The sequence below is a fragment of the Melopsittacus undulatus genome, chromosome 17 (assembly GCF_012275295.1).
Source record: "Melopsittacus undulatus isolate bMelUnd1 chromosome 17, bMelUnd1.mat.Z, whole genome shotgun sequence".
In the NCBI taxonomy this organism is placed as follows: Eukaryota; Metazoa; Chordata; class Aves; order Psittaciformes; family Psittaculidae; genus Melopsittacus; species Melopsittacus undulatus.
Genome location: NC_047543.1, coordinates 1,643,529 through 1,670,866, shown reverse-complemented (window position 1 = coordinate 1,670,866; position 27,338 = coordinate 1,643,529). Strand labels below are relative to the sequence as shown.

The window sequence follows — 27,338 nt, the reverse complement described above, 5'->3', positions numbered from 1 at the left end:
TGGCCAGGATGATTCTATCCACAGCTGGGTGTCAGCAAAGCTGGGGCTGATCTTAAACACTGTGCTTAGGGGAGGAGCACGAGGAGCAAACTGCCTTACAGGCCCCCCAGTGCTCCCAGCACCGGGATCCCTCTCCCAGCACCAAACCCATTGGTGCTGCAAAAACCAAACCCTCGGGAGCATCAGCATCCTCATGCTGGGACCACGGAGGAGCTGAGCCCCCACTCACGGCTGCAAGAGCAAACGGGGGTGAATCCCTGTGCACGCTGGGGCCGCCTCCAGCCCCGCATCCCAGCAAGGAGGGTGATGCTCAGCCCCCCGCCTGCCTCTGATGAGGGGAGAGCGACGTGGCCTTCGGCTGCTGCCGGCGCGGGGGCGAGGAGCCAGCAGACGCCAGGACGGCCTCTTCCCTGAGCAGTGACCTCAGCGCAGCGCCTGCCAAGGGGGGTGTTGATCTTGGCCCGGACGGTCCCATCCGGGGGCCAGGATGAGGCCGGGGCGGTGCGGATGGAGGGGTGAGCTCGCAGCGGGGCCTGGCAGGTGCTGCTGCTCCCCCAAGCCCAGGGCACCCTGCGCTCCTATGGAGAGCAAAGGATGGGGGGAACACACATGGCAGAGCACAGCTGAGCTGGGCATGCAGCCCCCCTGGTCATCTAATGCACCCCCATGTTCCTGGGAACATCAGAGGTTGCTGGTGAGTTGGTGCAGATCCTTCAAAGCATTGAGTCTGGGGGTATGGACACTGCTCTTGTGCCCCACAGGTCCCCAGATCCTGTCCTCTACCACCTCTGGCACAAGCTCCATACCAGCCCCAACCTTGATAACACACAGGGTGCCATAGACCCATAGATCGGTTTGGGTTGGAAAGGACCTTAGGATCATCTAGTTCCTATCCCCCTGCCACTGGCAGGACACCCATGGAGCACCTCAGGGTTACCTTTCCCATCCCACAAGGCTTGGTCCCACAGCTCAGTAGTGGCACTGAGTTTCCAGCCTGCAGGAAGCTGAGCATCCCGGGTGGACCTGCAGCCGAAGGTGGGCGAGTGGCATGGATCCATCCCTGGGAATGTGTTCTAAACCCAGAAACATTTATTCTCCCAACTAAGGGGACTGCCACAGATCCTGCTCTGGCTGCAGGAACTGGGCACAGATGCCACATGTCCCAGATGCTGGATAACCCCAGGATGAGCTCGTAGCCCCCATGCATTGTCCTGGACAAGGCACAATCCCGGCGCCACTGTCGCCTGTCCCCTGCACACAGCCACATCTCCTCAATCTGACAGCAATTCCTTAGTGCCGGAGAGGTCAGACAGCTTGGAATGGTCCCAGGAGAAGGGGAAAATGCATTTCCTCCCGATTCACTCCAGTGAGTAACAACTCAACTGGTACTAAACTGGATTAGGAGGCAAGGAACTGTTGGCCCGTGTTGGAGGAATTAATAATTAGGAAGTGCTAATTAGCTTCTAATCACACCCAAGACATGGGATGGACCAGGTGAGAAGGCAGCAGTGCTCTGAGGGATCTGAAGCCTTTCAGCTCTGCCCTGTCCTTTGGATGGGGTTCAGCTCCTGGGAAAGGGATGGATGAAGGGTCCCACTGATGGGATTTGACGGCTCCATCACATCCAGCTGCTGATGCCTTGGTGGGTGGCATCCCCCAGGAGCGGGCTCCAAGGTTTAGGGATGGGACTGAAGATCCGGATGATTCCCTCCCCTCCTCCAGGTTCATTCCCAGCAGGCAGCCCCTGGTGTGTGTCCAGCCATGGAGGGTGACTGCGGCTGTTCCCAAGCACTGCCTCAATTAAAAGTAATCCTTGGCTTAAAGAACCCAACAGCCCAAATGCTGATGTGCTTAATTGGGCCCTCCCGGAGGGTTCACATCCCAAAAGCCCATCCTGGCACTGCTCTCCAGGCCCTTCCTGCCTTGCTTCATTTAGTTCTGCAGGAACAGCCCAACAACACATGGTTAACTCAGCATGTCTGGGGACAGATCCTGCTCCCCGCTCCAGGGAGCACTGCCATCCCTTTGGGCTCATCGGATTGTGGCACTGTATGTATGGCACAACCTGCGTGCTGCGGGCTGCCCAAATCCCTGACAGCTTGAGGAAGAAGTGAGGCTCCTGCATCCTCAGGGATGCTCCTATGGGATGGGCACCATGAGCATCACCCTTGTGGGTGTAACCAAATCTTTGCACTACAATATGAGTGTTCCCCCCACACCTTCCAAGTTTTCTTCATAGAATCCCAGCCTGGTTTGGGTTGGAAGAGACCTTAAAGCTCCTCCAGCACATCCTTCATGCTGTGTGATGCTGGGACCCCTGTGCTCCTCACTGGAGTACTGAAGAGCTGGAGCCCACCGTGGCTGGAAGCATGGGGTTACTCTTGGGGTCGGGAAGGTGTAATGAGCTGTGCCCAAACTCAGCATTCACCATTCACAGACAAGACAGGAGCTGCCCAGCTCTGTGCTGCAGGGTGGATGGAGCAGGATTCAGCTGGGCGGGCTCAGCAATACAGCACTTGGGATGGAAGAATCATGGAAGGAACCAGGTGGGAAAAGATCTTCAAGATGATCAAACCCAACCACTCCCAGCACTGCTGAGGCCACCCCTAACCCATGGCACTGAGGGTGTGTGAACCCTTGCAGGGCCGGTGCCTGCAGCCCTGCCCTGGGCAGCCTGTTCCAATGCTGAGCACCCTGTGGGGCAGGAATTGTTCCTCAGCTCCATCTAAACCTGCCTTGGTGCAGCTTGAGGCCGGTTCCTCTTGTCCCATCCCTTGTTCCTTGGGAGCAGAGCCCGACCTCGTCCTTTTCCATCCTCCCTGCAGGCAGAGCCCGAGCACCAGGAGCTGCACCCGAAAACGCCCCCAGGAGCCAGGGGCCGGGCAGGGGAAGGCGGGACCCGCTGTGGGGCTGGGGACCCATGGCCCAGGGGGTGCGGGTCCCTCCGGGGCGCGCGCTCCGTGATGGCTTCTTTTTTTTATTATTTTTTCCTCTTTTTTTCCCTAATTTTTACTTTTTCTAAAACTTTTTTCCCCTCCCTCTTCTCGCTGTCCCTCCCCCTCCCTCCCCCCCCTCCTCCTCCTCCCCCTCCCCCTCCCCCCGGCCCGGACGGCGCGGAGCGGCGCGGAGCGGAGCGCGGTGCGGCCGGGGATGGGGCGCGGCTCCGCGGGACCGCGGCCCCTCCGCGCCCCCCTCTGCTGCCTGCTCGGGCTCCAGCTGGTGCTCAGCGCTGCGCACCCAGGTAGGACCGCGACCCCCCCCCCCTTATTATTATTGGGGTACCCCCCAACAGCCCGTTCTGGTGCGGGGGGGTGCAATGCATTTGCCGTTGCTCCCGTTTTGTTTCCTCCCGGGATGCTCCGTTGCCGTTTCTCGCCGCTTGTTCCGCTCCATCCTCCCGCGGTCGCCGTTCGTTCCGACGCGTTTTGTTTGCTCCCGTTTCGCCGCGTGGCGGCCGTGTCCCCCCCGCCCCGTCCGCTCGCTTGGATGAACTCTCCCGTTTGACTCCCAGCGTCTGGCCAGAACGGCGGAAACGCTTCCGTGGGGATGGGGATGGGGGGAACGGGAGCCCCGGCCCACAGCGCCCGCAGCCCCGCTCCTTTTGTCTCCCCGGGGAGCGCAGTTCGCGGAGCGGGAGGTCGGGAAGGATTTTGTTGGAGGCTTCCTCCATCTCCCATCCTGCGCCCCCATTCCCATTCCCATCATAGGGCGCGGGATCGGGCTGTTTGCAGCCTCTCCTTTATCTTCTGCCTTAGTTTCTCGCAATCAATTGGTCGCATTCTGGTTTCAAACCCTCTGGAAACACCATGTGCCAAACGCCTGAGGCTCTTCAGTCCTGGATTTGCCGTTTAAGACGCTTTTTACCCCGGGATAGTTTGTACCAGCAGTGAGGAACTGCTCCTGTTGCTGCCTTGGATTCATTTGGCCCTATTGAGAAACTTTATTTATTAAAAGAAGAGCACAATTGGCTGCTTTTGCCTGAAAATAACCCCTTGGCCTGGTTTGTTCAAGTATGTTTAGCAAATCCAAAGCGGATTTGGGAATGGCAGCATGTCAGGGATCCTGCTCCCTGCCTTGCCCCTGTTTATCCATCTCTTCCCAGCCCAGCAGCTCACCAGGGCTGAACACAGCCAGGGCAGGACCTGGTGTTGCTGGTGTGATCCCGATGGCATCAGTCCCATGCCAGATGAGGGATCCGTGAGCTTTGGGGGCTCACGGCTTGGAGAAACTGGAGATGGAGAAAGGAGGAGGAGATGGGGAAGGAGTCCCCTGTACCCCAGAGCATTCAGAAGAGCGGTTGCCAGTGTTTGGAGACAGCCGAACCTCCAGCATCCTACAGCTGAATTCCCGTTAAACCTCCTCATAATTTACTTGAGGGCCATGAATTCCTCCTCCTTTTGTGGTTTTCCAAGGGATTGCTTGATTCCAGTAGGGCTCAGCTACCTGTAAGGACCCATTCTGGCTGCTTAACCTGAGAAATGCCAGTGGGATCCGAGTCTGGCGAGCACCAGGACAGAGGCAGCTCTGTCCCTGCGCCAGGGCAGGGCAAGGAACAAGGCAGCTTTCAGCAGGCTCCAGCCCTCGGTGCTGAGCTGCTCGCACTGAGCACCGTGTTAGCATCCTCAATGCACCCACTTCTCCACTGCCTTCCCCATCGTCATCCTCACTTGGACCCAGGGGATGAAAGGGATGGTGCCTATGGAGGTGCCACATCCGAGGTGCCCCAGCACCAGGCTGGGTTTGCAGCTCAAAAAGGATCCGTGCTGGGATGGGTTAGTTCCAAGATTCCCTGTTGTTTGCAAGGATGCTCTTGGAGGGGTGGCTGGCCCAGCAGACAGCATTGCTTCCCCTGCGGAGCTGTCACTTCGTGAGGGGTTCCTGCCAAATCCCTGCCTTTGGGACAGCTGGGAAACTGGAGCAGGAGGTTTGTGGCTCCTCATTGGAACGTCACCATCGGCTGCCCATCTCTGCAGCATCACTTGGGTACCCACGCTCTTGTCTTGGAGAAATTGAGGCTGCAGCTCCTGTCCTGCTGTGGCTGCAGGCAGGATGAGGTCCTCCTGTTGATGTGGGACCATGGTGTTACTGATGCTTTGGATCAGCTTCATCTGTGTCTATGGGACCATGGGTGCGAGCTGCTGTGTCAGCTTTGCACCGAGGGGAGGGGGCAGAAGGGATCCCAAGGAGAATTTACAGCCTATAAACCAAACAGAGCAGCATGAAGCTGCATGAAGCTCCCCCTGGTTTGCAGTGGAAGTGACTTGTTGCCTGGCAAATGCAACTCCAAGAAGTGATGACTCGATCTTTGGATTATTTAGGAGGGAAGGGGGATGCGGTGTTGGTTTTGGTGCTGGGAGTGCAGGGGCTGGGTGCCTGGCAGTGGGACCTCGCTGCCTCAACAGGATGAGACTGAGATTGCGCAAGTCACAGCAATGAGAAGCAAAGAGATTGACCCTTCAGTGCAAACCTCCCCCCAAAGGCACTGGATGAAGTTTCACACCCTGAGGCAGCACATGTGAATGCGTTTTGAGGTGTGAGGTCCTGGTGATGGTTAAAGCCACGTTGCAGGTTCCTCTCTTTGCCTTTATTTCTGGCTGGGTTTCGCACCTCTCCCCAGGGCAGAGGCACGCTCCTGCCTTCTGCTTCCCTAAGTGTTTTCCAGGGAAGCTTTTTGCCCCCAGATCAAAGCAGAAAGCGGCTGAGGGGCTGTGATTGCTGTCTGCTAAATCCAGCGGATAGACCCAGAGCAGGAGAAGGACAGCAAAAGGCTTTTGCCCGTGTTGGTGCATCACCGGTGCGTCATACCCTGCTCCAGTGCACCCAGCTCTCAGGTGGGAGCAGGAGCAGCCCCTGAAGCCTATCCTGTTGTTTCCTCTATGGGCGTTTTAAGCCGGTCGGGAGATGTCCTTCACGTGCAGGCGAGGAGCAGGGGTTTGGTTGCTGTGAACTGTGCCGAGCCCGCAGAGCATCCACATTTTTCTCATTCTTCAGATTGCTCTGAGCCCAAAAGGGACCCACACAGATGCGCTTTTCCTTAAAGGATCCATCTTTAATGAATTAAGGATTAGAAAATGATGAGGGGATTGACTTGTAAATTCCTTAGGGTACTCTTTAGCCCGGGAGCGAAGGTTTGGCTGTTTGCAGGGGGCACGGGGTATTTTCCAAGCTGGAGCTCAGTCCTCTGCTGCACCTCGTGCTGTTGCAACAGGGATGTAAGTGGGGTTTTCCATGTAAAGCAGTGGGTTTGCAGGATGATGCTGGAGCTGGGAGTGGGGAGATCAAGCCCTTTAGATGAGCTCTTAGGCAGAAGCTCTTCCCTGTGAGGATGCTGAGGCACTGGCACAGGGTGCCCAGAGAAGCTGTGGCTGCCCCATCCCTGGCAGTGCTCAAGGCCAGGTTGGACACAGGGGCTTGGAGCAGCTGCTCCAATGGAAGGTGTTCCTGCCTGTGCCATTGGAGTTGGAACTGGATGAGCTTTAAGGTCCCTTCAACCCAAACCATTCCATGATAATGCTATGAAGATGTCTAATTTAGAGCATGATTGAAAGGGAGGAAGTTTCAATAGTATTGAGAAGAATTGCAGTTTTCAGCTATCTGGAGCCACATCCATCAGGACACGTGTCCCATGTATCCCATTGCGCCCCTGGATGTGGCCATGGATTTGCTGCCTGGGGGCCTGTGGTGCTGGTGGGGTACACAGGTTGGGGTGGTCAGATGGGCCAGAGCCATCCCCAGGACAAGGCTGAGGATGCCAGGCTGGATGAGAACATGTATATAGGACAGGATATTCGTGCTGATCCTAGCCATTGTGTCCTGTAGCCTGTTAGATGGATGGCACTGCCTTTCTCTCCCTGCATTCCCAGGGAGTCAGCAAACCTCTGGGTACCAGAGGGTGGATGCTGGGGTCCTTGTCCCCTGCAGTGGCTGTGGCTGCATCACTTGACTTAGCCATAGGCCAGCATTCCCTGTGGAATGTGTTTGTTTGCATCCCAGGCAGGGTGCTGGAGAATGGGCTTTTACTGCCTGCAGAGAGGCTGCAGTGCAGAATGTGGGACCCCATCCAAAGCCTTTCCAAGCAGCAGGGTGAGCAGGGTGCTAGGTAGCCTGTGTGGTGGCAGCCAAGTAAGGAGCTTGTCTCATGCAGCTCCCACTGTGTAAACAGTGGCTTCTTGGCGAGCCAAGAGGAGCTGCTCAGCTCCAAGTGCAGGTCCTGCGGCTTCAAACCCTGAACCAGGCCATTGGGAGCTTCGCTTTCTTCCCTGGGGAAAGGGAGGGATCTGCTCCTGCTCCCTCAGGTTGCTTTTGAAGCAACTCCAGGCACTGACCCCTTTTATTGACAGGCTGAGAACATTGGGGCTGTGAAGAGAAACTGCAGAGACCTCAGAGCAGCTTCCAGTGTCTGAAGGGGGCTACGAGGATGCTGGGGATGGACTCTTCATCAGGGACTGGAGTGACAGGACAAGGGGTGATGGGTTCAAACTGAAACAGATGTAGGTTGGATCTAAGGAAGTTCTGTACTGGGAGGGTGCTGAGGTGCTGGCACAGGGTGCCCAGAGAAACTTAAGATCCAGAAGCATCTTAAGGTCCTTTCCAACCCAAACCAGTTTGGGATTCTGATTCTGGAGTTGGGCTTGGAGCACCCAGAGCTGCTTCTGGCCCCAGCTGAGCCCTGGGGATGTGCTGGGTTTGGGGGGAGTCTGCAGGACATTGGGCAGCATCACTGTTTGGATGCAGACCTCTAGTTGAGGAGCATCAGGGGTTGTCTTTCCTCACGTGGAGGTCTGGGTCTTGGAGCCCTCATGGCTTCCCTTTCCAACCCTGGAAGAGCTCACACCCCGTGTGGATGAGGCCCTCAGTGCCATGGGTTAGTGGTGGCCTTGGCAGTGATGAGGAATGGCTGGAATTCCAATCTAGTTGATTCTAGGAGCCCCCTTTGCTGCTGTGCCTGGGGCACCACCCTGGGTTTTGAGGATCTACAGCCTTTGCCTGTTGATTTGGGGCAAACCACATCCATGGCCATGTCTGCAGCACAGAGAGCATCATCTGCATTGCTCTGTGTGCCACTCTTTATGGCAATGGCCATGCTGCTTTTGCTCTTTTCCATGCCAAGATCTTGGGGATGGCATCAACCTCTCCTGGAGTGGTTGCTCAGCGTCCTGCACAAAGCAGGATTGGGGCTGGAGCTGGATGGGGTTCTGCCATCAAATGGATGCCACAATGGTCCTCCAGAGGCACCAAAGGAATGGCAGGGATGCAGGCACATAGCTGAGTGGCACTGCCATGCTGGGACCAGTGTGACTATATCCCTCTGGGATAACCAGGACTGGGCTCCAGCAGTAGCTTCAGTTCCCTCTTGGAATTTATCCCCTGCATTTGCAGCTGGTGATGGAGGGTGACAAAAGCAGCAGAGCAGGGATGCTCTGGGTATCCTGGTGTGGATGGCCAGGCTGGGATGCTTCTCCATCACTGCAGAGCTCAGCCACTGGTTCCAAGGCTGATTTCTCCCACTGTGCTGGAGCATGAGCATCCCGGTATTTCCCATGAGGAGGAGGAAAGCATCAGTCCCAGCTCCCTGCTGTCCCCACCATCACGCTCCCTCATAGCTCAGCTGGTTTCCATGCTCATCCCAGTAAGCCAGAGGCAGCATCCTGGTGTCTGTGGTGTCTGTGTGACAGCATCCTTCTGAAAGTGTGGGGTTTTGCTTTGCTTTCACAGTTCCACTGTGCTGGAGGAGGAGCAGGACACGATGGAGCAGAGCTGCTCGGAGAGGACTCTGCTCCAAAGATGTAGGATGCAGGAGGGAGAGACATGGGGTGTGCGAGAGCTGTGTTTGCTCTGCAGGATACCAGGCTGGGAGAAGGGATTCATCAAGACAAACTTGGCCCATCCCATCCAACTCTGCATCCATCCCAGTCATCAGCAGCTGGGTGGGAGAAGGAAGAGCTCACTTGAGTGCTGAGGTTGGTGGTGGTGCTGGAGCTCTGTGGCCCAGTGTCCACATCTGCATCTTGGAGTGGCTGGGAGATGGTTGGGACCATGCAAAAAACACTGGAAGCCATTTGCTCCATAAGCATTGAAGCCCATCAGGGTTCAGGAGGTCAGGGAGGCTGGAAGCTCCTTTTGGTACACAGGGGCCTGTCCAATGTCATGGACACCAACAGGGCTCAAGTCAGCTCCAAATTCCCTATAAATAAGTGTTGGACATGGTCTAGTGAGAGGTGTCCCTGCTCTTGGCAGGCATTGGAACTGGATGATCTTCATTTCCTTTCCAACCCAAACCATTCTGTGGTTCTATGAAAGAAAAGTGTATTTTGGGTGAAGCACAGCACGGGCCTTTGCTGATGTGTGGCGAGCTCATGCTGCTGGTCCCCATGCTGCAGCCTCACTGACATCAGCACACAGCACATTTGCAATGGGAGCAGATGGGGGCACTGGGAGGGGTGAAGGCTGAGCTGGTGCTGAAGCTTTCCCATTCCTCCTGGCTCAGCAGGGATGGAGCAGGGACACGTTGGGTGGCATCTCCCTGCTTGGAGCTAAGGGCCCATGGCTGAGCTGCCTGCAGCGTGCGGAGGCAGCCCCAAACCCTCAGCCTGTAATTTCCTCCCTCCAGCTCTTCTCTTTTTAGAGTTAAATGATACCTTGTGCTTTTCCAGCCCTGGGGCTGCCCCTCCAGTCTGGACAGCTTCCTCTGAGCCCCGTGCTTCACCCTTGCACAGTGCCACACAGCCCCAGTGCGGTGCTGAGCACCCTGAGGCCAGCTCCTGGGGTGGCTCCAGGGCTTCCCAATGTGCTGTCCATGTCTTCCTCAAATCCAGGTTAGCAGATACATGGAGAAGGGTGTCCCGTTGCTGAACCCTAATTGTGAACTGGTGGCTCATGGTGGAACAGCCTTTCCTATTCCCAGTACCAACGGGCTGATGTTTGGCTCCTTTGAGAGCACTGTGACCCAGAGAGGCCTCATCCTGACCGAGTGCTGATACTCGGGCCCATTGAGATGCAGCACTAGTGCAGAAGTGCTTTAAAGTGTCCTCCATGTCCCTGGTGATGGGTTGCACCACCCACTGCTGTATGGGGATGCCATGGGAGATGCTGGCACAGTGAGATGGGTGTTTTAGGGAGGATGATGATGCCTCCTGATGTGCTGGTTGGGATCAAGCTGGCCCCAGTTTAAGGGACCAGCCTGAAGGCAGCTGGAATTGGCCCTGTTGGAGTTTTTGCTTATTTTGCCATGATTTGAAGGATGTTTTCTGAGAAATGAAATGTTTCTTCTTGCAGACCTTGCCTTTTCCTGCTGCACGTGCACGGCCTCTGCTCCTTGGGGACCACCGCACGAGCAGGCTTCACTTCTCTTTATTTGAGGTCATCACTGATGTCACCTCTGCTGGGGAATGGGCATTATACATCAGTGCTTTCCTGCAGCTCTGGGATGAAGTGGGGGTGTCTTGGGGGTGTCTTTCCTCCTCCATTCCTTATTTCCCTTCAGAGACAGCACAGGGAAGTTTGCTGAGCAGGGGTGTTTGTTGCTCGAATGCAGCAGGGCCGCCTGCAATAACATAGCTGGGGCAGGGTGAGGTTGTGGGGGAATAGGAAATGAAAACCTTTCTAGCCCAAAAACATTCATACAATGGCAAGAACCCAAAGCAAACCCAAGCTAAATATAGCGGGGCCAGAGAGCTCGCCTTGACTTCTGCTGAATGCTTGTGCTGGAGCAACAAATGGGTTGCTTTTAAAGCAGAGAATACCCCACAGGAGCTCTCTTGTGGTTGTGCTGCTTTGTGCTGGGCTGGCGAGGCAAGAAGTGGCTGTTTGAGGTCCCCAGGGGTGACATTTTAGCTTAGAAATATGGCTTTGGAAGAAGAAATGATCTCTGACCAGTGACACGTCAGCTGGGGCTGTGTGTCCCAGTGTAACATCCCAGGGGTACTGGTTCATCCAGGCTTTGGGATGGGTTGACATGCTGGGGCTCGGATTGCTGTGGGGATGCAGGGTTGGAGCGTGGGATGTGCGTGGAGCCGGGGTTGGGATCAGGTTCTCTCCCCTCCGCAGCTGCACCAGTGCTTTATCTGCTGGCAGTGATTCCCTCGCTCTGCTCCTGCCTCCCAGCGCCTGGGCTGGGATTTTGGGGGGTCCTGACGCCACGTTCCATGCTTGCTGGGGCTGTGCCCGTGGGAGCTGTGGCTGCGAGCAGGCGTTTTCCATCACGCCCTGTTCACACGATGGGAGATTCACCCCAGAGTTCTTTCTGCTGTAACAGGTCCCCAAATGCACATAAAAATGACGGAAGCGCTCCCTATTCCCTGCTCTTTTCCTCCATCCAGAGCAGATGGCCAGTGCTGAAGCCATTGGCGTGGGCTCCTGCAGCCGGCTGCTGCTGCTGCTGAGAGCTCAGGTTTGAGCAGCTCTGATGATGCTGTTGGCTCTGATGCCCAAACACTGGTGCTTTGTGGGGATGCGACGTTCGGTGCAAACACCCATCTTTGGAGCCCAGCACCAAACAGGACATTGGGGCAAACTGCCCATGGCAGGGGGATGGAACTGGATGAGCTTTAAGGTCCCTTCCAACCCATTCCATGGTTCTGTGAATCCCGGGGGTTATTTTTGCAGGGAAGTGGTGGTCCCCAGCGTGCTGGGTGCTGTACCCAGGGATGTGCCCTGAAACTTCCTGTGTGTGGAAGGGGAGCCAGGATGCTCCAAGCCTCTGTGTCCAACCTGGCCTTGAGCACTGCCAGGGATGGGGCAGCCACAGCTTCTCTGGGCACCCTGTGCCAGCGCCTCAGCACCCTCACAGGGAAGAGCTTCTGCCTTAGATCTAAGCTGAATTTCCCCTGTTTCAGTTTGAACCCATCACCCTTTGTCCTATTGCTCCAGTCCCTGATGAAGAGTCCCTGCCCAGCATCCCTGTAGCCCCCTTCAGACACTGGAAGCTGCTCTGAGGTCTCCACACAGTTTCTCTTCTCCAGGCTGAACAGCCTCAATGTTCTCCATTTTTACTCATTGCTTTAACCCTTTTCACCCTTTCTTCCCCCCTCCCCCCCAGACTCCAAAGTCTTCCTCATCTTCAACACGGGTGCTCAGGGCTGCCTGGAGACCAAGGACTCACTGGTGCGACTCTCCAAGGGCTGCAACACCAGCGCCCCGGCCCAGCAGTGGAAATGGGTGTCCCGAAACCGCCTCTTCAACGTGGGGGCCATGCAGTGCCTGGGGGTGTCGTGGCATGGGGCCAATGCCACGGTGGGGCTGCACCCCTTGGCCACCTACGAATGCGACCGGGAGTCCGTCAACATGCGCTGGAGCTGCCGTGGCCTCGGGGAGCAGCTCTCACAGCATCTCAGTGCCCGCCCAGGCAATTCCTCCCTGGATAGAGTGGACCAGGCACGTGGCTCGCAGTGGAGGACGTATGGCACCGAGGAGGACCTGTGCTCTGTGCCCTACTCTGGTAATGCCTCATTGGGCGCTAATGTTATCCCATAATCCAAACAGGGTGCCCCAAGAAGGGGGGGCTGCCCCTTCCCTGTTAAAGACCGGGTTGGATGGCGATTGGAGCAACCTGGTCTAGTGTGAGGCATCCCTGCCTATGGCAGGGGGTTGGAACTGGATGGTCTTAATGTCCTTTCCAATCCAAACCATTCTATGATTCTACGAACCAAAACCAATGCCAAAATGTGAGCAGTTGGGTCCTGCCTGGGGAGTTTGGTCTGAGTTAGTTGGATTGGGGTGATGGGAGGTGGGCACCTCACAAGCACCGACACCAGCACCCCTCATCCCAAAGTCCCTCCAGTCTCCCATAGACACAGCCTCAAGCAAGGGCTCCTCTTTTCCACCAGAGATTTACACCATCCAGGGCAACTCGCACGGGAAGCCCTGCACCATCCCCTTCAAGTACGACAACCAGTGGTTTCACGAGTGCACCAGCACGGGGCGAGAAGATGGGCATCTCTGGTGTGCCACCACCCAGGACTATGGCAAGGATGAGCGGTGGGGCTTCTGCCCCATAAAGAGTAAGTGTTGTGGTTGCATCCCATGGGGAAAAGCAGAAACCCAGTTCTCATCCCTCCTGCAGGAACTCTCCTGCCTCTCCCTTTCCCTCCTGCCTCATCTCTCCTCCTGCAAGCAGCCTGTAGTGCTGGAGCAGCCTGGCTGTTGGGGGTTTATCAGTGGGGTGTTTTGGAGCCATGGATGGACTCTCTTGGGTGCTCACCCTCCTTGGCCCCACAGGCAATGACTGTGAGACGTTTTGGGACAAGGACCACCTCACCAACAGCTGCTACCAGTTCAACTTCCAGTCCACACTGTCCTGGAGGGAGGCCTGGAATAGCTGCGAGCAGCAAGGGGCCAACCTGCTGAGCATCACCGAGATCCACGAGCAGACCTACATCAACGGTGAGACAATGGCAGCCTGGGCACGCACTCATCCTCACCTGGGTGCCAGGTTGCTCTGCCTGCCCCAGGGATTGGCTTGGGGATGGTGACAGCTTGAGCTGGGGACACTGATCCTGCCCTTTCTGGCTATGTTGGCCCCAGGGCTGCTGACCGGGTACAGCTCCACGCTCTGGATTGGGCTCAATGACCTGGACATCAATGGAGGCTGGCAATGGTCAGACAACTCGCCCCTCAAGTACCTCAACTGGGAGAGTGGTGAGATAAAGGGGTTATGGTGGTAATGGGAATGCTGGGGAACAGCCTGTGAGCACTGGAGATGGCCTCATAGAACAGAGAGCTCCATGGGGCTGTGGAGCAGCCTGGGACATCCATGGACCTATGGGGAGACACAAGGAGCTGGAGTGGGAATTGTTCCTCTGCAAGCACCTGGTGGCTTTATGGATAACCTGGGCTGAGCTTCCTTGTTTGGGGGGTCATAGAATCATATCACAGAATGGTTTGGGATAGGAGGGAGCTTAAAGCTCATCCAGTTCCAACTCTGGGCACCCTGTGCCAGCACCAAGCACCCTCTAAAGCTCTGCTCTGTCAGGTTAAAGCCATTCCCCCTTGTCCTGTCACTACATGTCCTTGTCACAAGTCCCTCTCCAGCTTTCCTGTAAGCCCCTGGAGAAGACTCCAGAGACCTTGTTGCAGTCGTTCAATACCTTAAGGGGTCCTACAGGAAAGCAGAAAAGGGTTGTTGCACCCAAACAGTACTGGCATGTGGCTGAGGAGTGGTCCCCAGCCACAGGTGCCCATCTCCAACCCTGGAGTGCTTGTGGGGCAGAAGGACCCCCTTTATTCATGCTCTTCCCCAGCTCCTCAGCACCGTGTCCCCCCTTATCCCCCATCCCAGACCAGCCTGACAACCCCAGTGAGGAGAACTGTGGTGTCATCCGCACCGAGTCCTCTGGGGGGTGGCAGAACCGTGACTGTGGCATCGCTCTCCCCTATGTCTGCAAGAAGAAGCCCAACGCCACCGTGGACCCATTCCTGACGGGTGAGCAGCACTGGGAGTGATGGGAATGGGTGGTCCTGTGTTCCATCCCGGTACAGTCAGGGGATGCTGCCCATGGAGATGGCTGTTGGTGTCCTCAGCTTGCTGGTGCCTTGGGTGTGTGGAGCTCCCATAGGATGTCTAGATGAGTAGTGCTTGGTAGGGGAATTGAGAGCACTGGGAGGTCCCCCATGGATCCCATGGGGTGGGTTGCTCTGCTCCTCTGCAAACAAAAGGGACTTTCTTTGTCCCCAGAGCTCTAAAGCCACCATTGCCTGCACCTTGCCATCGTCCATCATGTTTTAGCTGTAGCTTTCCCACTGTTGCTTTGCCTTGGTCGTCCTGAGCACCCCAAGGGACTCCCTCCCTATGGTCCCCTCCCTGCCAGACTCATGGTCGGAGGTGAAGGTGGACTGTGAGCCCAGCTGGCAGCCCTTCCAGTCCAACTGCTACCGGCTGGTGGGAGAGAAGAAGAGCTGGCAGGAGGCAAAGAAGACCTGCCTGCGGAGCGGGGGGGACCTGGTCAGCATCCACACCCTCTCCGAGCTGGAGTTTGTCACCAAGCAGGTCAAGCAAGGTAAGGGGGAGCTGCTGTGTCAGCAGCATATCTGCTGCCTGATGATGGGCTCCATGGGAAGGTCACTTCTGTGTGATGCTGTGAAGTTGAATTAGTCCGTGGCTATAAAGGGAGTGGAACGCCCAGGCTGGGAGCGATGTGTTCCTTGGGTCCTTCATCCAGCAGATGGAAAAGCTGTTCCCAGGAGCCTGCAGTGCTTAGGAGGAAACCACACAGCTGCAGCTGGGAATGGCACCAGGCCCAGCTGGTTGGATGTAGAAAAAGATGGGAAAAACCTGCTTGTGCCACCCCTCATTAGGGTCACCCCCAGGTTGGGTTTTGCTGCTCCCGTACGAGTGCAGCCCACCAGCAAGCCTGCATCCCGACCCTTATCCAAAGGGAAATGCCTGGTAGCCAAACCTGCCATGGGGACATCGGCAGACTCCAGTGGGCACTGGGGAGGGGCTGAGGAAAGAATGGAGTTAGTGCTGGGGAAGGCAGGAGCCGTAGGAGATGGGGGAAGGAGGGGACCATCCCCAGGCTGGGAGCAGACTGGGATGGGAAGGAATGGTTGAAAACCATTGGACCTGAGCCTGTGGGTCCAGATTTTGACCGTTCTGCCCTGAAACTGCTGGCAAATGTGCCTGTATTTGCCCACTCCTTGCAGGCAGGAGCTGCCCTCCCTTGTGCTGCTGGCACCACTGGGCTGAGGGGCTGAGCCCTGTGGTGGTGTTTGGTGCTTTGCAGAGACCCAGTCCCATCACTGGGGCTTGTGTGCTGGGGGTGGGGGTTCTGCGAGATTTCAGCCAAGCAGAGGTAATTCCAGCCCCAAACCTTCCTGTCTCGGCAGATGTGGAGGAGCTCTGGATTGGCCTGAATGACCTCAAGCTGCAGATGAACTTTGAGTGGTCGGATGGGACCCCCGTGCGGTTCACGTACTGGCATCCCTTTGAGCCAAACAACTTCCGTGACAGCCTGGAGGACTGTGTGACCATCTGGGGACCGGTGAGAGCCTGCACAGGGGGTTATCCTGCAGCACCCTCATGGCCAGGGGAGGGATACCTTGAGGAGCATCTCCAGATGGGGTTGGACCTGGCTGGGATGGGAGGGATCCAGCACAGCATCCTTGGGGATTTGGTGTAGAGAAGCAAAGTCTGTAGAACCAAGGTGGGGGTGAATGGTCTGGGAAATACCCCAGATGAGCTCACTCCTGCCTTTCTCCCTGCTGTGCAGGAGGGGAGGTGGAATGACAGTCCATGCAACCAGACCCTGCCATCCGTCTGCAAAAAGCCTGGGAGGGTGAGCCAGGAGAAGGAGGAGGATGACCACGGGTGCCGGAAGGTGAGGGGGACCTGGGGCAGGATGCAGCTCTGCCTGATGCTCAGGGATACGGGGGGGCCTCTCCCTAAACCCATTTCAGGCAGCCCTGACGAGCAGCGCCAGGAGCTGCTGCTGTGCTGAGGGGCTCAGCCCCTCGCTTCCAAGGTTGCATGAGGCCGCAGGAGGAAACTGGGACAAAATTCCCGTCTCCATCATCCAAGATCCTCCCCCTGGGGCTGGCCTGGCTGCCAGCAGGGATGTTAATGTATTCATTTCTCTTTGCGCCTCTCTCCGTGCCAGAACCCATGGGACAGAGGCAGCTGCCGGCCCCGTGCTTGGCACGATGGGAGGCTGCCTTTCCAGGCGGGATATGGGCATTCCAGGGATGCTGCCACCTACGTGGTGGGTTCTCACCCGACCATGCTCTGCCTCAGTTTCCCCAGCCATTGAGCTGAGGCCACCCTATTCCCACGCTCACTGGGAAGTCGCTTTTGTGCCTGTCCCAAGGCTCCGAGCAGCCAGGCTGGCATCGCCAGTGCTTGAATGGCTCCCAGCATCTCAGAGCAAGCCAGCGTCCACTGGCATCCACACTAGTGACAGCTCCAATGGGCTCCTTCACCCTGGCACAGCAGAGACAAACCTTGGCTCTGTGGGAGCTGCCAGGCAGAGCCAGTGTAATCCCAGTGCTGGGGACAAGGTGCTTGATGGCAATGTGCACCCATGCACTCATCCTGAGGGCTAATAGCGTGTCCCCATGTGGATACAACCCTCCTGCCTCGCTAGCCACAGCATTACCCTGGGTGCCCAACAGAGATGCACCCGGTGGGGAACAAGCTGACTGTGATACATGAACCAAGGAGAGGCATTTCCCATCCTTCTCATCCTCACATTTGCACCCAGACACAGAGGCAGAGGGAGAGGAGGCAGCATCTTGCTTGGATGATCAGCCCCGGTCCTCTCTGCCCCCATGCTGGGTTTTCTTGGTGGCTTTGCTGCTCTTTTTCCCCCTTTTCAAGCCCTCTTCACTTTTGGAAGAGCCTTAAAGGAAGCTGGGAGGGGATGGAGGTTTAGGCAGTGGAAAGGCAGAGGTGCAGAGGGATGCAGGGGCATGCCAGGAGCTGGGGGCAGCAGTTGGGATTGATGGTCCTGGCCCCTTTTCCTTGACTTTGGGGAAAGGCTGCAGGAGCAGGAATTTGGGAGGAAAAAAGGTGGGATTTGGGGTAATTTCCCTCATGGTCTCCCAAAGGTGCTTTCCTCCCCCCCACGCTGCTGTTACTGCAGATGGCATGAGCCCTGGGATAAAGCTCTGGTGATGGTTTCTGCCATGCCAGGAGGGTCCCTGAACCTCCCCCCCTCAGCCCCTTCACCCTTCCCACCCTTGCTCCTCCTCTCACGGGTGATCCCATATGTCCCTCCCCACCACTGCTGCCAGCCCCAGGGCCGCCCCGCTCCCTGCTCTGGCAGAAGACAGGAGCTATTGTGTCTGCAGCCCCGGAGAGGCTCCAACATCAACAAGGCGGGGGATTAAAGCAGGCTGCGGTGGATTCGGCCCCATGGCGTATAGAGGAGGATTGTGCTCCCCTCCCTGCACCCCAGCCAGGCTGGACATTGGCAGGGACAGACATTCCCTGGCTTTGAAGCTGCCTGGGTGTTTGTTTTCCTTGCAGCCACATCCTCTGGGAGCAGGGGTTTGTTAGAGCTCAGAGCTGAGCGGGGTCAAGCTGGGGTGGCCGAGGGCAAGAGACCTCCCAGGAGAAGGCAGAAGTGGTGGTGGGCAGAAGGGGGACGTGGGGCTCTGCTCTCAATGCCTGGGTTCGCTCCCATCCTTCTGGGATGGGCTGGGGTGAGCAGTGGTGGATGCTCCCTGTCACCCATCCCCAGGGCTGGAAGTGGCACAGCCCCTCCTGCTTCTGGCTGGGTGAGGACCGTGTCCCCTACAGCGATGCCCGCAGGACGTGCTCTGACTATGGCTCCACACTGGTCACCATCACCAACAGGTCAGTGCCGCACCAGTGGTGGTGGGTTTGCCCCATGGCAGGGTGTGACCCCGCAACTGGGCTTTTCATGCTGGGCTGCTCAGCACCTCTGCTCACAGCATCGCCCATCCTCGCTGCCTCTCCAGGTTCGAGCAGGCGTACGTCAGCAGCCTCATCTATGGCTGGGATGGGGAGTACTTCTGGACAGCGCTGCAGGACATCAATGAGACGGGTGCTTTCCGCTGGCTGAGTGGCGATGAGGTCATGTACACCCACTGGAACCGCGACCAGCCCGGTAAGGAGATGGCCATGGGTGGGATGGGGACAAGTCCCCCATGCAGGGTGGGTGCTGGCGGTGCCGCTTAGCAGGGTCCGACCCTAAGGCAGGCATCCCCCCGCTCCCGTGAGTGCTCCAGGTTACAACAAGGGTGGCTGCGTGGCCCTGGCCACCGGCAGCTCCATGGGGCTGTGGGAGGTGAAGAACTGCAGCACTTTCAAGGCCAAGTACATCTGCCGGCAGAACCTGGGCACCCCGGTGAACCCTGAGCTGCCCGGGCCATACCCCACACCCAGCCTCACCGCAGCCTGTCCTTCGGGATGGAGCTCTGACTCCAAGCTCCGGCACTGCTACAAGGTGAGTCCAGGTTGGATATAAGGAAGAAGTTCTTTATGGTGAGGCACTGGCACAGGATACCCAGAGAAGTGGTAAATGCCCCAACCCTGGCAGTGCTCAAGGCCAGGTTGGAGCCTTGGCCCACATGATCTAGCATGAGGCATCCCTGCCCATGGCAGGGGTTGGAGCTGGTTGATCTTAGGGTCCTTTCTGTAGGTGTTCAACTATGAGAAGCTGCAAGAGAAGAAGACATGGATTGCAGCACAGGAGTTCTGCCGGGAGCTGGGGGCCCAGCTGCTCAGCCTGGGCAGCTATGAGGAGGAGCACTTCATTGCCAACACCCTCAATAAGATCTTTGGGTGAGGTTCTAGCCCCTGTCCTGCTGCCCGAGTGCGCTTGGCATGAGCCCACACCCCCATGGATGGAGCAGTGATGTGGCTCCCTGAGCATGAGCTTGAGGGTGCCTCAGGTTGGCTACACCAAAGGGAGAAGTGCAGGAAATTTGGTGTCATTTGGGGATGGAGCTTGGGTTTGAAACTCCTTCAGCCCTGAGCTGCTGTGCCCAAGGTACTGCCTTTGGGTATTGTGGGGACAGTGGGCTTTGAAAGCAAGCAAAAAGGCCAGGTTATAAGTGGATATCTGTATATAAATGTACATGTATTTTTATATCAGTATACAGTGCTTCTGTTTGGGGGGGTTGTTCTCATCCTTCCCCCTGTCTCCCTGCAGGGAGTCAGAGCCAGAGCTCCATGAGCAGCACTGGTTCTGGATTGGCCTGAACCGGCGGGACCCAGCAGGGGACAGGAGCTGGCGGTGGAGCGACGGGCTGGGGGTGAGTCTATGGGGGTGCCAGCAGGATGAATGGCATTTGGGGTGCAGCAGGGGGCAAATGAGGCCCTGCTGGAAATGCCCAACCCCACTTGTCTCTCTCGACCCCCAGTTTTTCTACCACAACTTTGACCGCAGTAACTACGATGACGATGACATCCGGAGCTGCGCGGTGCTGGACCTGGCCTCCCTGCAGTGGATGCCGATGCAGTGCGAAGCTCAGCTGGACTGGATCTGCAAACTGCCCAAAGGTACCAGCCAGGAGGCCCCCAGACCCTTCTGTTCTGGATAACCTGGTGCAGGATGGGCTGCGGGGTGGTGCAGAGGGTGTGGGGGGACCCTCTGTCACCTCCCTACTGAAGGTTGCACTGTTCTGGGAGAAGGCTCCTTAAGGAGAGACCTTAGAGCAGTTCCAGTGCCTAAAGGGGCTGCAGGAAAGCTGGAGAGGAGCTTGGGACAAGGGATGGAGGGACAGGCCAAGGGGAATGGCTTGAACCTGCCCAAGAGAGGGGAGACTGAGCTGAGCTCTTAGGCAGAAGCTGTTCCCTGTGAGGGTGCTGAGGCGCTGGCACAGGATGCCCAGAGAAGCTGTGGCTGCCCCATCCCTGGCAGTGTTCAAGGCCAGGTTGGACACAGGGGCTTGGAGCAGCTGCTCCAGTGGAAGGTGTCCCTGCCCATGGCAGGGGTTGGAGCTGGATGATCTTAAGGTTTCTTCCCCCCCAAACCATTCTAGGATTCTGTGGTATGATTCTGTGATGAGTCCTAATCCAGAGGCTGGGAGAGGCACTTTCCATCCCAGGGGGATTCAGGAGGGCATCTCACACTTGGAGCCTGTGGGTGGTTTGCACCCCAGACCCACACCCCCTGACAGCCTCCCCTTGCTCTTTCACCAGGTGTCGATGTGAAGGAGCCAGAGATCACAACCCAAGGTGCGTTGGTCACAAGCCTGTGTCCATCCAGCACGGACCATCCTCCCTGGGCATCTGCCACCCATCACATGGTCCTTGTGGGACATCCCTGCACTGCGTCCACAGAAGGATGGATCCTGTGCAGGGTCATAGGAGGGAGGAGAGCCCCAGAATCCTGCTACTGCTCCTTGCTGCCCAGCCAGGCAGGATCAGGCTCCTTAGCTGCAGCAGCAGGGCAAAAGCAAAGCAGGGGACTGAGGGACAGGGTGGTGGGTGCTGGTGGATGTGGCAGGGGTGTCATGGCCATGCCATGACACTGGTCCCTGCCTGCAGGCAGCAAAGAGTGGGTGAAGTACCAGGAGGCTGAGTACAAGTTCTTTGAGCATCACTCGACATGGGTGCAGGCACAGCGCATCTGCAGCTGGTTCCAGGCAGAGCTGGCGTCAGTGCACAGCGAGGCTGAGCTGCGCTTCCTGGGCCAGAACCTCAAGAAGGTACCAGGGGATGGGGATGTCACTGTCGGGCTCCACTCCCTCCACTGCTTATTGCATCCTTTGCTGGAGGGACCTGGGGGCAGCTGGACTCTGTTGGGGTCATGATGATGTTCGTGAAGCAGCTGCAGTTGTCCCCAAGGACTCCCCAGTCCCTGCAAGGCACTGATGTGTCCTCTCCGGGTGCAGTTCTCCAGGGGCCAGGAGCAGCACTGGTGGATCGGGCTGCACACCTATGAGAGCGATGGGAGGTTCAAGTAAGTCAGAGATAGAGGCGCTGCGTCCATGCATGTCCCCATCCCGCTGCCCCCAACTCTTAGAGCGCTGCAGCTCAGTGCCTGCATCCCAGGGGTCTCATCCTGGAAGTTCCTCCCCAGTAGAGGGCAGTGGTGTGGTGAGGGTGTGCAACTGGTCCCATTCACCAAGTCACTGCTTGGCTTTGTGCTGCCACTGATGCCTTCCCCAGGTGGTCCGATGCATCCCTGCTCAACTTTGTCTCCTGGGCACCGGGCAAGCCCCGGCCCATCAACAAGGACAAGAAGTGCGTGTACATGACAGCAAGCAGAGGTGAGGGGCAGGATCTGGCTCTGAAGGGGCTGGGGCTGAGCAGGGATACCCCTACCCCAGTGCAATAGGGGGATCATGCCTGGCTTGTCCCTCCCCACAGAGGACTGGGGGGACCAGAAGTGCATGACAGCACTGCCCTACATCTGCAAGCGGAGCAATGGGACAACAGCGAAGCCTTCCACCCCACCACCGCCTGCTCCTTCAAGTGGGGGCTGTCCCCATGGCTGGCTTCCCTTCCTCAGCAAGGTGGGGCAGGATGGAGAGGGGGTGGCTGCTCCGAGGTGGAGATGGGGTGGCTGAGATGCAGAAGGGTGGAGAGGGACACGTGCATGTGCTGTGGGGATGATGCTGGTGGATGTGTGGGGATGCAGGGAGAGCTGCACTGGGGGTGCGGGAGGGGATGGGGAGGGTGCACATGGATGCTGGAAGAGGTGTGGGATGGCAGGACGGGTTGGGAGGCTGGCAAGCTGGGTGCAAAGGGGAGAAGGACTTGGGGCAGAATGGGGCTGGTGGTTGAGTGGGGAGGGTACAGCGCTGACTGCATACCCTGGACCATCCTGTGCCCCCACCCGTGCAGTGTTTCAGTTTCAATGGCCATGACAAAACTGAGATAGTGAAGTGGCCAGAGGCGAAGCAGGCATGCGAGAGCCAGGGCGCTGTCCTGGCCACCATCACCAGCCCCTTGGAGCAGGGTAGGTCCCCCCCTCTGCCTCCCCCTGGCACCGCTGGCTGGGGACCTGCTGGGGGTGGTCCTCAGTGTCTCACCAGTTTCTTGCAGCTTTCATCACATCCATGCTGCCCAACATCTCCTTTGACCTCTGGATCGGCCTCCACGATGCCCAGAGGGAGTTCCAGTGGGTGGTGGATGAGCCACTGCAGCACGTGAGCTGGGCACCCGGAGAGCCCTCGGGATGCAGCGCCTCCAGCCCCCGTGACAAGCCAGTGAGTGATCCCCCCCCAGAGCATCCCTGTGTCCCACCATGAGGATCATAGGTTTGGGCTGGAAGGGACCCAAAGCTCATCCAGCTCCAACCTCTGCCATGAGCACGGACCCCTTCCACTGGAGCAGCTGCTCCAAGCCCCTGTGTCCAACCTGGCCTTGAGCACTGCCAGGGATGGGGCAGCCACAGCTTCTCTGGGCACCCTATGCCAGGAGGGAAGGTTTTAGGGTTCTGGGGTGGCTTTCCAAGGGGTCTGGCCCTGCAGGGTAGGGGTATCCATGGGATGGGAGGGCCATGCTGAGGGCAGTGCTGACCTCATGGCTTGTCTGTGCAGACCAACTGTGTGGTGGTGTGGCACGGCTCCCCCCCACACTTCACGGGACGCTGGGATGACCGGAGCTGTGTGGAGGAGAAGCACGGCTACATCTGCCAGCAGAGCATAGGTACGAGGGGGACAGCCCCACCACCACCCTGGTGCCCCATGCTGCAGTGGGGCACTGGGTTCAGCATGAGGTTGCTCCCCCCAAAAGTCAGTGTGGTCCTAGCTGTTTGTGGGGTAACCCCAAACCGGTGTACCCCAGCCTGGTTTGGTGTGTCCATAGGGATGATGGATAGTTCGAAGGTGGGAATGGCATTCGGATATCACTGCTCATTGCCCATGGGGACGTGGCATCTCTGCTCTCCCTGGTCACGCCGGGAGGTCCCTTGGTCCCGTGCCCTGTGCACAGCGCTGCCACAGACACTGGGATGGACAGGGTGGGGATGAGGAGCTGAGTGTCCTCCATGCCCTCTGACCATGTCTCTTTGCTCCCCTAGACCCATCCCTGAGCCCCCCGCGGACGCCGTACCCCCCCTCGCCCACCGGCACCCTCTTTTACCACAACAGCACTTACCGCATCCTGCAGAAGCCCCTCAGGTGGCACGAGGCACTGCTGCTCTGTGAGACCCTCAATGCCACCCTGGCCACCATCCCTGATCCCTACAGCCAGGCGTTCCTCACCCAGGCTATCAGCAGCCTGCGTGCTCCGCTCTGGATCGGGTTGGCCAATGATGAGGTGAGGGAAGGGGGCAAACACATGGAAGGGGTTTCCCCAGCCCAGGTCACAGCAGCCCCCAAAGCTTCTCCTCCCCTTGGTTCTGCAGGGAGGCCGGAGCTACTCTTGGCTGACGGAGGAGAACCTCTTCTATTCCAACTGGCAGGATGGGGAGCCCAAGCAGGTCTCCGGCTGCTCTTACATGGATGTGGATGGGACGTGGCGCACGGCCGGCTGCGACACCAAGCTCCAGGGGGGCATCTGCCAACTCCAAGCAGGTGCTGGTTGTGGGGGGCCTGGTGTGGAGCAGACTGGATGGGATGCAGGGTTGGAGATGGCATCCCACCAGGGACCTTCTGCACTGTGTATATGTGTGTGTGTCCTTGTGGGCCTTGTGCTACCCCCAGCATGCTGTAGGATGCTGACACCATCCCTGGCAGCGTTTCAAGGCCAGGTTGGAGCAAGTTGCTCTAGTGGGAAGGTGTCACCACCCATGGCAAGGGCTTGGAACTGGATGAGCTTTAAGGTCCCTTCCAACACAAACCATTCTGTGGTGCCCTGCACCCTTCTTCTGCCCTCAATTCACTGTGTGCCCCCCAGGTGTCCCCCGCACACACAAGTGGAGCTACAGTGGCAGCTGTCCCAAATCACTGGAGGACTCATCCTGGATCCCCTTTCGGGACCACTGCTACACCTTCCACATGGAGATCACTCTGGGGCAGAAGGACGCCATGAAGAGGTGCCAGAAAGGTATGAGAGGGGGCTATGGGGGTGGAGGGAGTGATGCATCCTTGGGAATGGAACAGGGTGAAGTTCCATCCTCTGAGGTCTGGGTGCTTCCCTGACCCTCTTTCCTCTGCAGTTGGCGGCACAGTGTTGTCCATCCAGGATGAGATGGAGAACGTCTTCGTGTGGGAGCATCTCCAGGCATACGAGGGTCCATCCAAGGGTGCCTGGCTGGGCATGACTTTCAACCCCAAAGGTACAAGGGAAGAAGTGAGGTTTTATAAATTCCAGATGCCACCATGAATTCCCAGCAAGTCTTCAGTGAGCAGAAGTCCTTGGTGGTGGCATCAGTGGCACATGTGCCATGTGTGTCCTTCTCTGCCTTGGTGGGATGGCAGTGGTGCCTTTAAAGGCCAGAGCCTCCTCAAGGCCCATGGAGCCTGCACCTTCAGGAAGATGCCCTTCAGCCCCCAGTCTTCTCCATTGCCCCGTCGCTCCATAAGCCCTCCCCATCACACCTTTCCACTGCCCCATCACACCTCCCTACTGCTCCATGGCACCTCCCCATCACTCCACCACTCTAAACTTCCCCTGTTTCAGTCTGAACCCATCACCCCTTGTCCTATCCCTGCAGTCCCTAATGAAGAGTCCCTGCCCAGCATCCCTGTAGCCCCCTTCAGACACTGGAAGCTTCTCTGAGGTCTCCAGGTAGTTTCTCCAGGCTCACCTCCCCATCACACCTTCCCAGTGCTTTCTGAACCAGGGCACAGATGGGATGTGCCCTTGAACTGTAATTCTCCCATTTCCCAGGTGGCACCTTGGTCTGGCACGACAACACCGCCGTCAACTACTCCAACTGGGGCCAGCATGACACTGGGCCCAGCATGCTCAGCCCGAACAGTTGCTACTGGATCCAGAGCAGCAATGGCGTGTGGCGCCTGGGCTCCTGCACCAACGTCACCATGGGGGTCATCTGCAAGATCCCCAGAGGTAAGGACCCCCACTGCTGTGCCTGGGATGATGTGGGGTGAGCTGGGGGTCGGGGCAGGATGCTGCAGGGCAGAGCTCTGCTTTGGGTAGGTCCAGGGTAGGGGGTTGTAGGGGTAGGGGCTGGGGTCTGCAGGTCCCCACTGGGCTCAGTGGTGGGCTCTGCGTGTCTAAATGGCTGGAGCAGGATGAATGCAGCAGCAGAGCAGCACCAGAGTATGCAGGTACATCACTTCGTGTTTGTGTGGTGCGGCACTGAGAGCAGTGGAGGATGTGGGGCTGGTGGGGCTGGCACTGGGAAGAGCAGAGAGTGCCATGGCCATTCACTCATATCTCTATGTTGCCGTTGCAGTGGAGGAGAGCAGCTTTTCCAGGGCAGGTGAGTGGCACCTTTAGCCTGGGCATGGGACCAGGACCTAGTGCCTGGCTTGTATCAGTAGCCAAAGAAATTATGTTTGTGGGTGGGAAATGCCATTTCCAGGTGGTTTTGGCCCTCAGTCAGGGCTCTCCATCAGCAGGAGCCATCCCTCCATGGAGGATTGTGTCCAGCCAGTCCCTTGCCAGGCTCTCCTGCCCTTGCCCACAGTGCCAGGCCAGGCTGGGAGATGTGGCTGCCCCATCCCTGGCAGTGTTCAAGGCCAAGTTGGACACAGGGGCTTGGAGCAGCTGCTCCAGTGGAAGGGGTCCCTGCCCGTGGCAGGGGTTGGAGCTGGAGGAGCTTTAAGGTCCTTTCCAACCCAAACCATTCTATGATTCTATAACATCTTCAACTAGACTAGGTTGCCCAGAACCAAATCCAGCCTAGCCCTGAAGAGCTCCAGGGGTGGGGCATCTTCCATGTCTCTGGACAACCTGTCCGTGTTTTACCACACCCCTTGGAAAAAATCTTCTTCACATCCAGCCTGAATCTCCCTTTTTCAGGTTTAAACCTTAAAGCTCAAGAAGGTTAAAAAACCTTTAGGTTTTTTCCCCTGTTTCAGTTTGAACCTGTCACCCCTTGTCCTATCACTAAATTACCTGATGAAGAGTTCAACTCCAGCAAACCTATGGCCCCCTTCAGACACTGGAAGCTGCTCTGAGGTCTCCATGCAGCTTCTCCAGGCTCACCTCCCCATCACCCCAAAAAAAACCTTTAGGTTTTTTAGGGTTAAAACCATCACTCCTTGTCCTATTGCAACACGCCCTGCTAAGTCTCCCCTCATCTTTCTTATGGGTCCCTTTCAAGAACTGAAAGGCTGCAACAAGGTCTCCCCAGGCTGAACAACACAAACTCTCTTACAGAGCATTTCCTCATAGGGAGGGATGCTCCATCCCTCTCATCACTTGTGTGTCCCTCCTTTGGACCAGCAGGTCCGTGTCAGACAGCAGACTGCAGGCGGGTGTCCCCATAGCAGGGGGGCAGAAGCGCTGTGGGACAGCAGGAGGGGTCCGGCTCCTTCACCAGCCTCTTGTCGCCCCGCAGCGCTGCCGGAGAACACCGCGGCCGTGGCGGTGGTGGTGCTGTCGGCGCTGGCGCTGTGCGCCGTGCTGGGGGTCGCTGTGTACCTCTACAAGCGGCGGCGGAGCGCGGAGCGCGGCGCCTTCGAGAGCGCCCGTTACAGCCGCACCACGTCCAACCCCAGCGAGGCGGCCGAGAAGAACATCCTGGTGTCCGACATGGAGATGAACGAGCAGCAGGACTAACGGGCACGCTGGGGACGGGGACCTGGGACCTGGGGGGGGGGGGGGGGGGGGAGGCACAGAGCATCAAACGCTATCCCCACGGCACGGGTTGGGGTTGGGGTCCGGCCTGGAGCTGGGGTCCCTCCTGCCCCGCGGGTCGCTGCTGCCATCTCCAGGCTGGTCCCCAGCTGTCCGCAGGAGGCAGTTTCAGGGCTAAAAAGCTTTCCGATGGCATGGACAGGCTCCGAGGTGCCTTCCCCTCGGGAGAAGGCAAGTGTGGCTGTTCAGGGCCTTGCGGTGGGCTCGTTCACCC

At 57.8% G+C, this 27,338-nt stretch overlaps 1 protein-coding gene across 1 annotated transcript; it reads left to right on the top strand.

Moving 5' to 3' along the window:
- The first annotated feature begins 3,109 nt into the window (after nt 1–3,109).
- Nucleotides 3,110–27,074, top strand: LOC101867797 (C-type mannose receptor 2). The gene is made up of 30 exons (XM_005144739.2): nt 3,110–3,241; nt 12,038–12,436; nt 12,825–12,998; nt 13,216–13,380; nt 13,522–13,635; nt 14,276–14,419; nt 14,805–14,993; nt 15,823–15,977; nt 16,206–16,313; nt 18,174–18,289; nt 18,415–18,563; nt 18,685–18,902; nt 19,098–19,240; nt 19,611–19,713; nt 19,822–19,960; nt 20,603–20,638; nt 20,951–21,111; nt 21,298–21,365; nt 21,575–21,675; nt 21,776–21,921; nt 22,253–22,367; nt 22,454–22,617; nt 22,951–23,059; nt 23,433–23,671; nt 23,760–23,928; nt 24,251–24,400; nt 24,513–24,632; nt 25,187–25,366; nt 25,716–25,742; nt 26,826–27,074. Exons 1-30 carry the CDS (start codon nt 3,151–3,153, stop codon nt 27,044–27,046), a joined length of 4,413 nt encoding a protein of 1,470 aa, XP_005144796.2. The 5' UTR covers nt 3,110–3,150; the 3' UTR covers nt 27,047–27,074.
- Nucleotides 27,075–27,338: the final 264 nt, after the last annotated feature.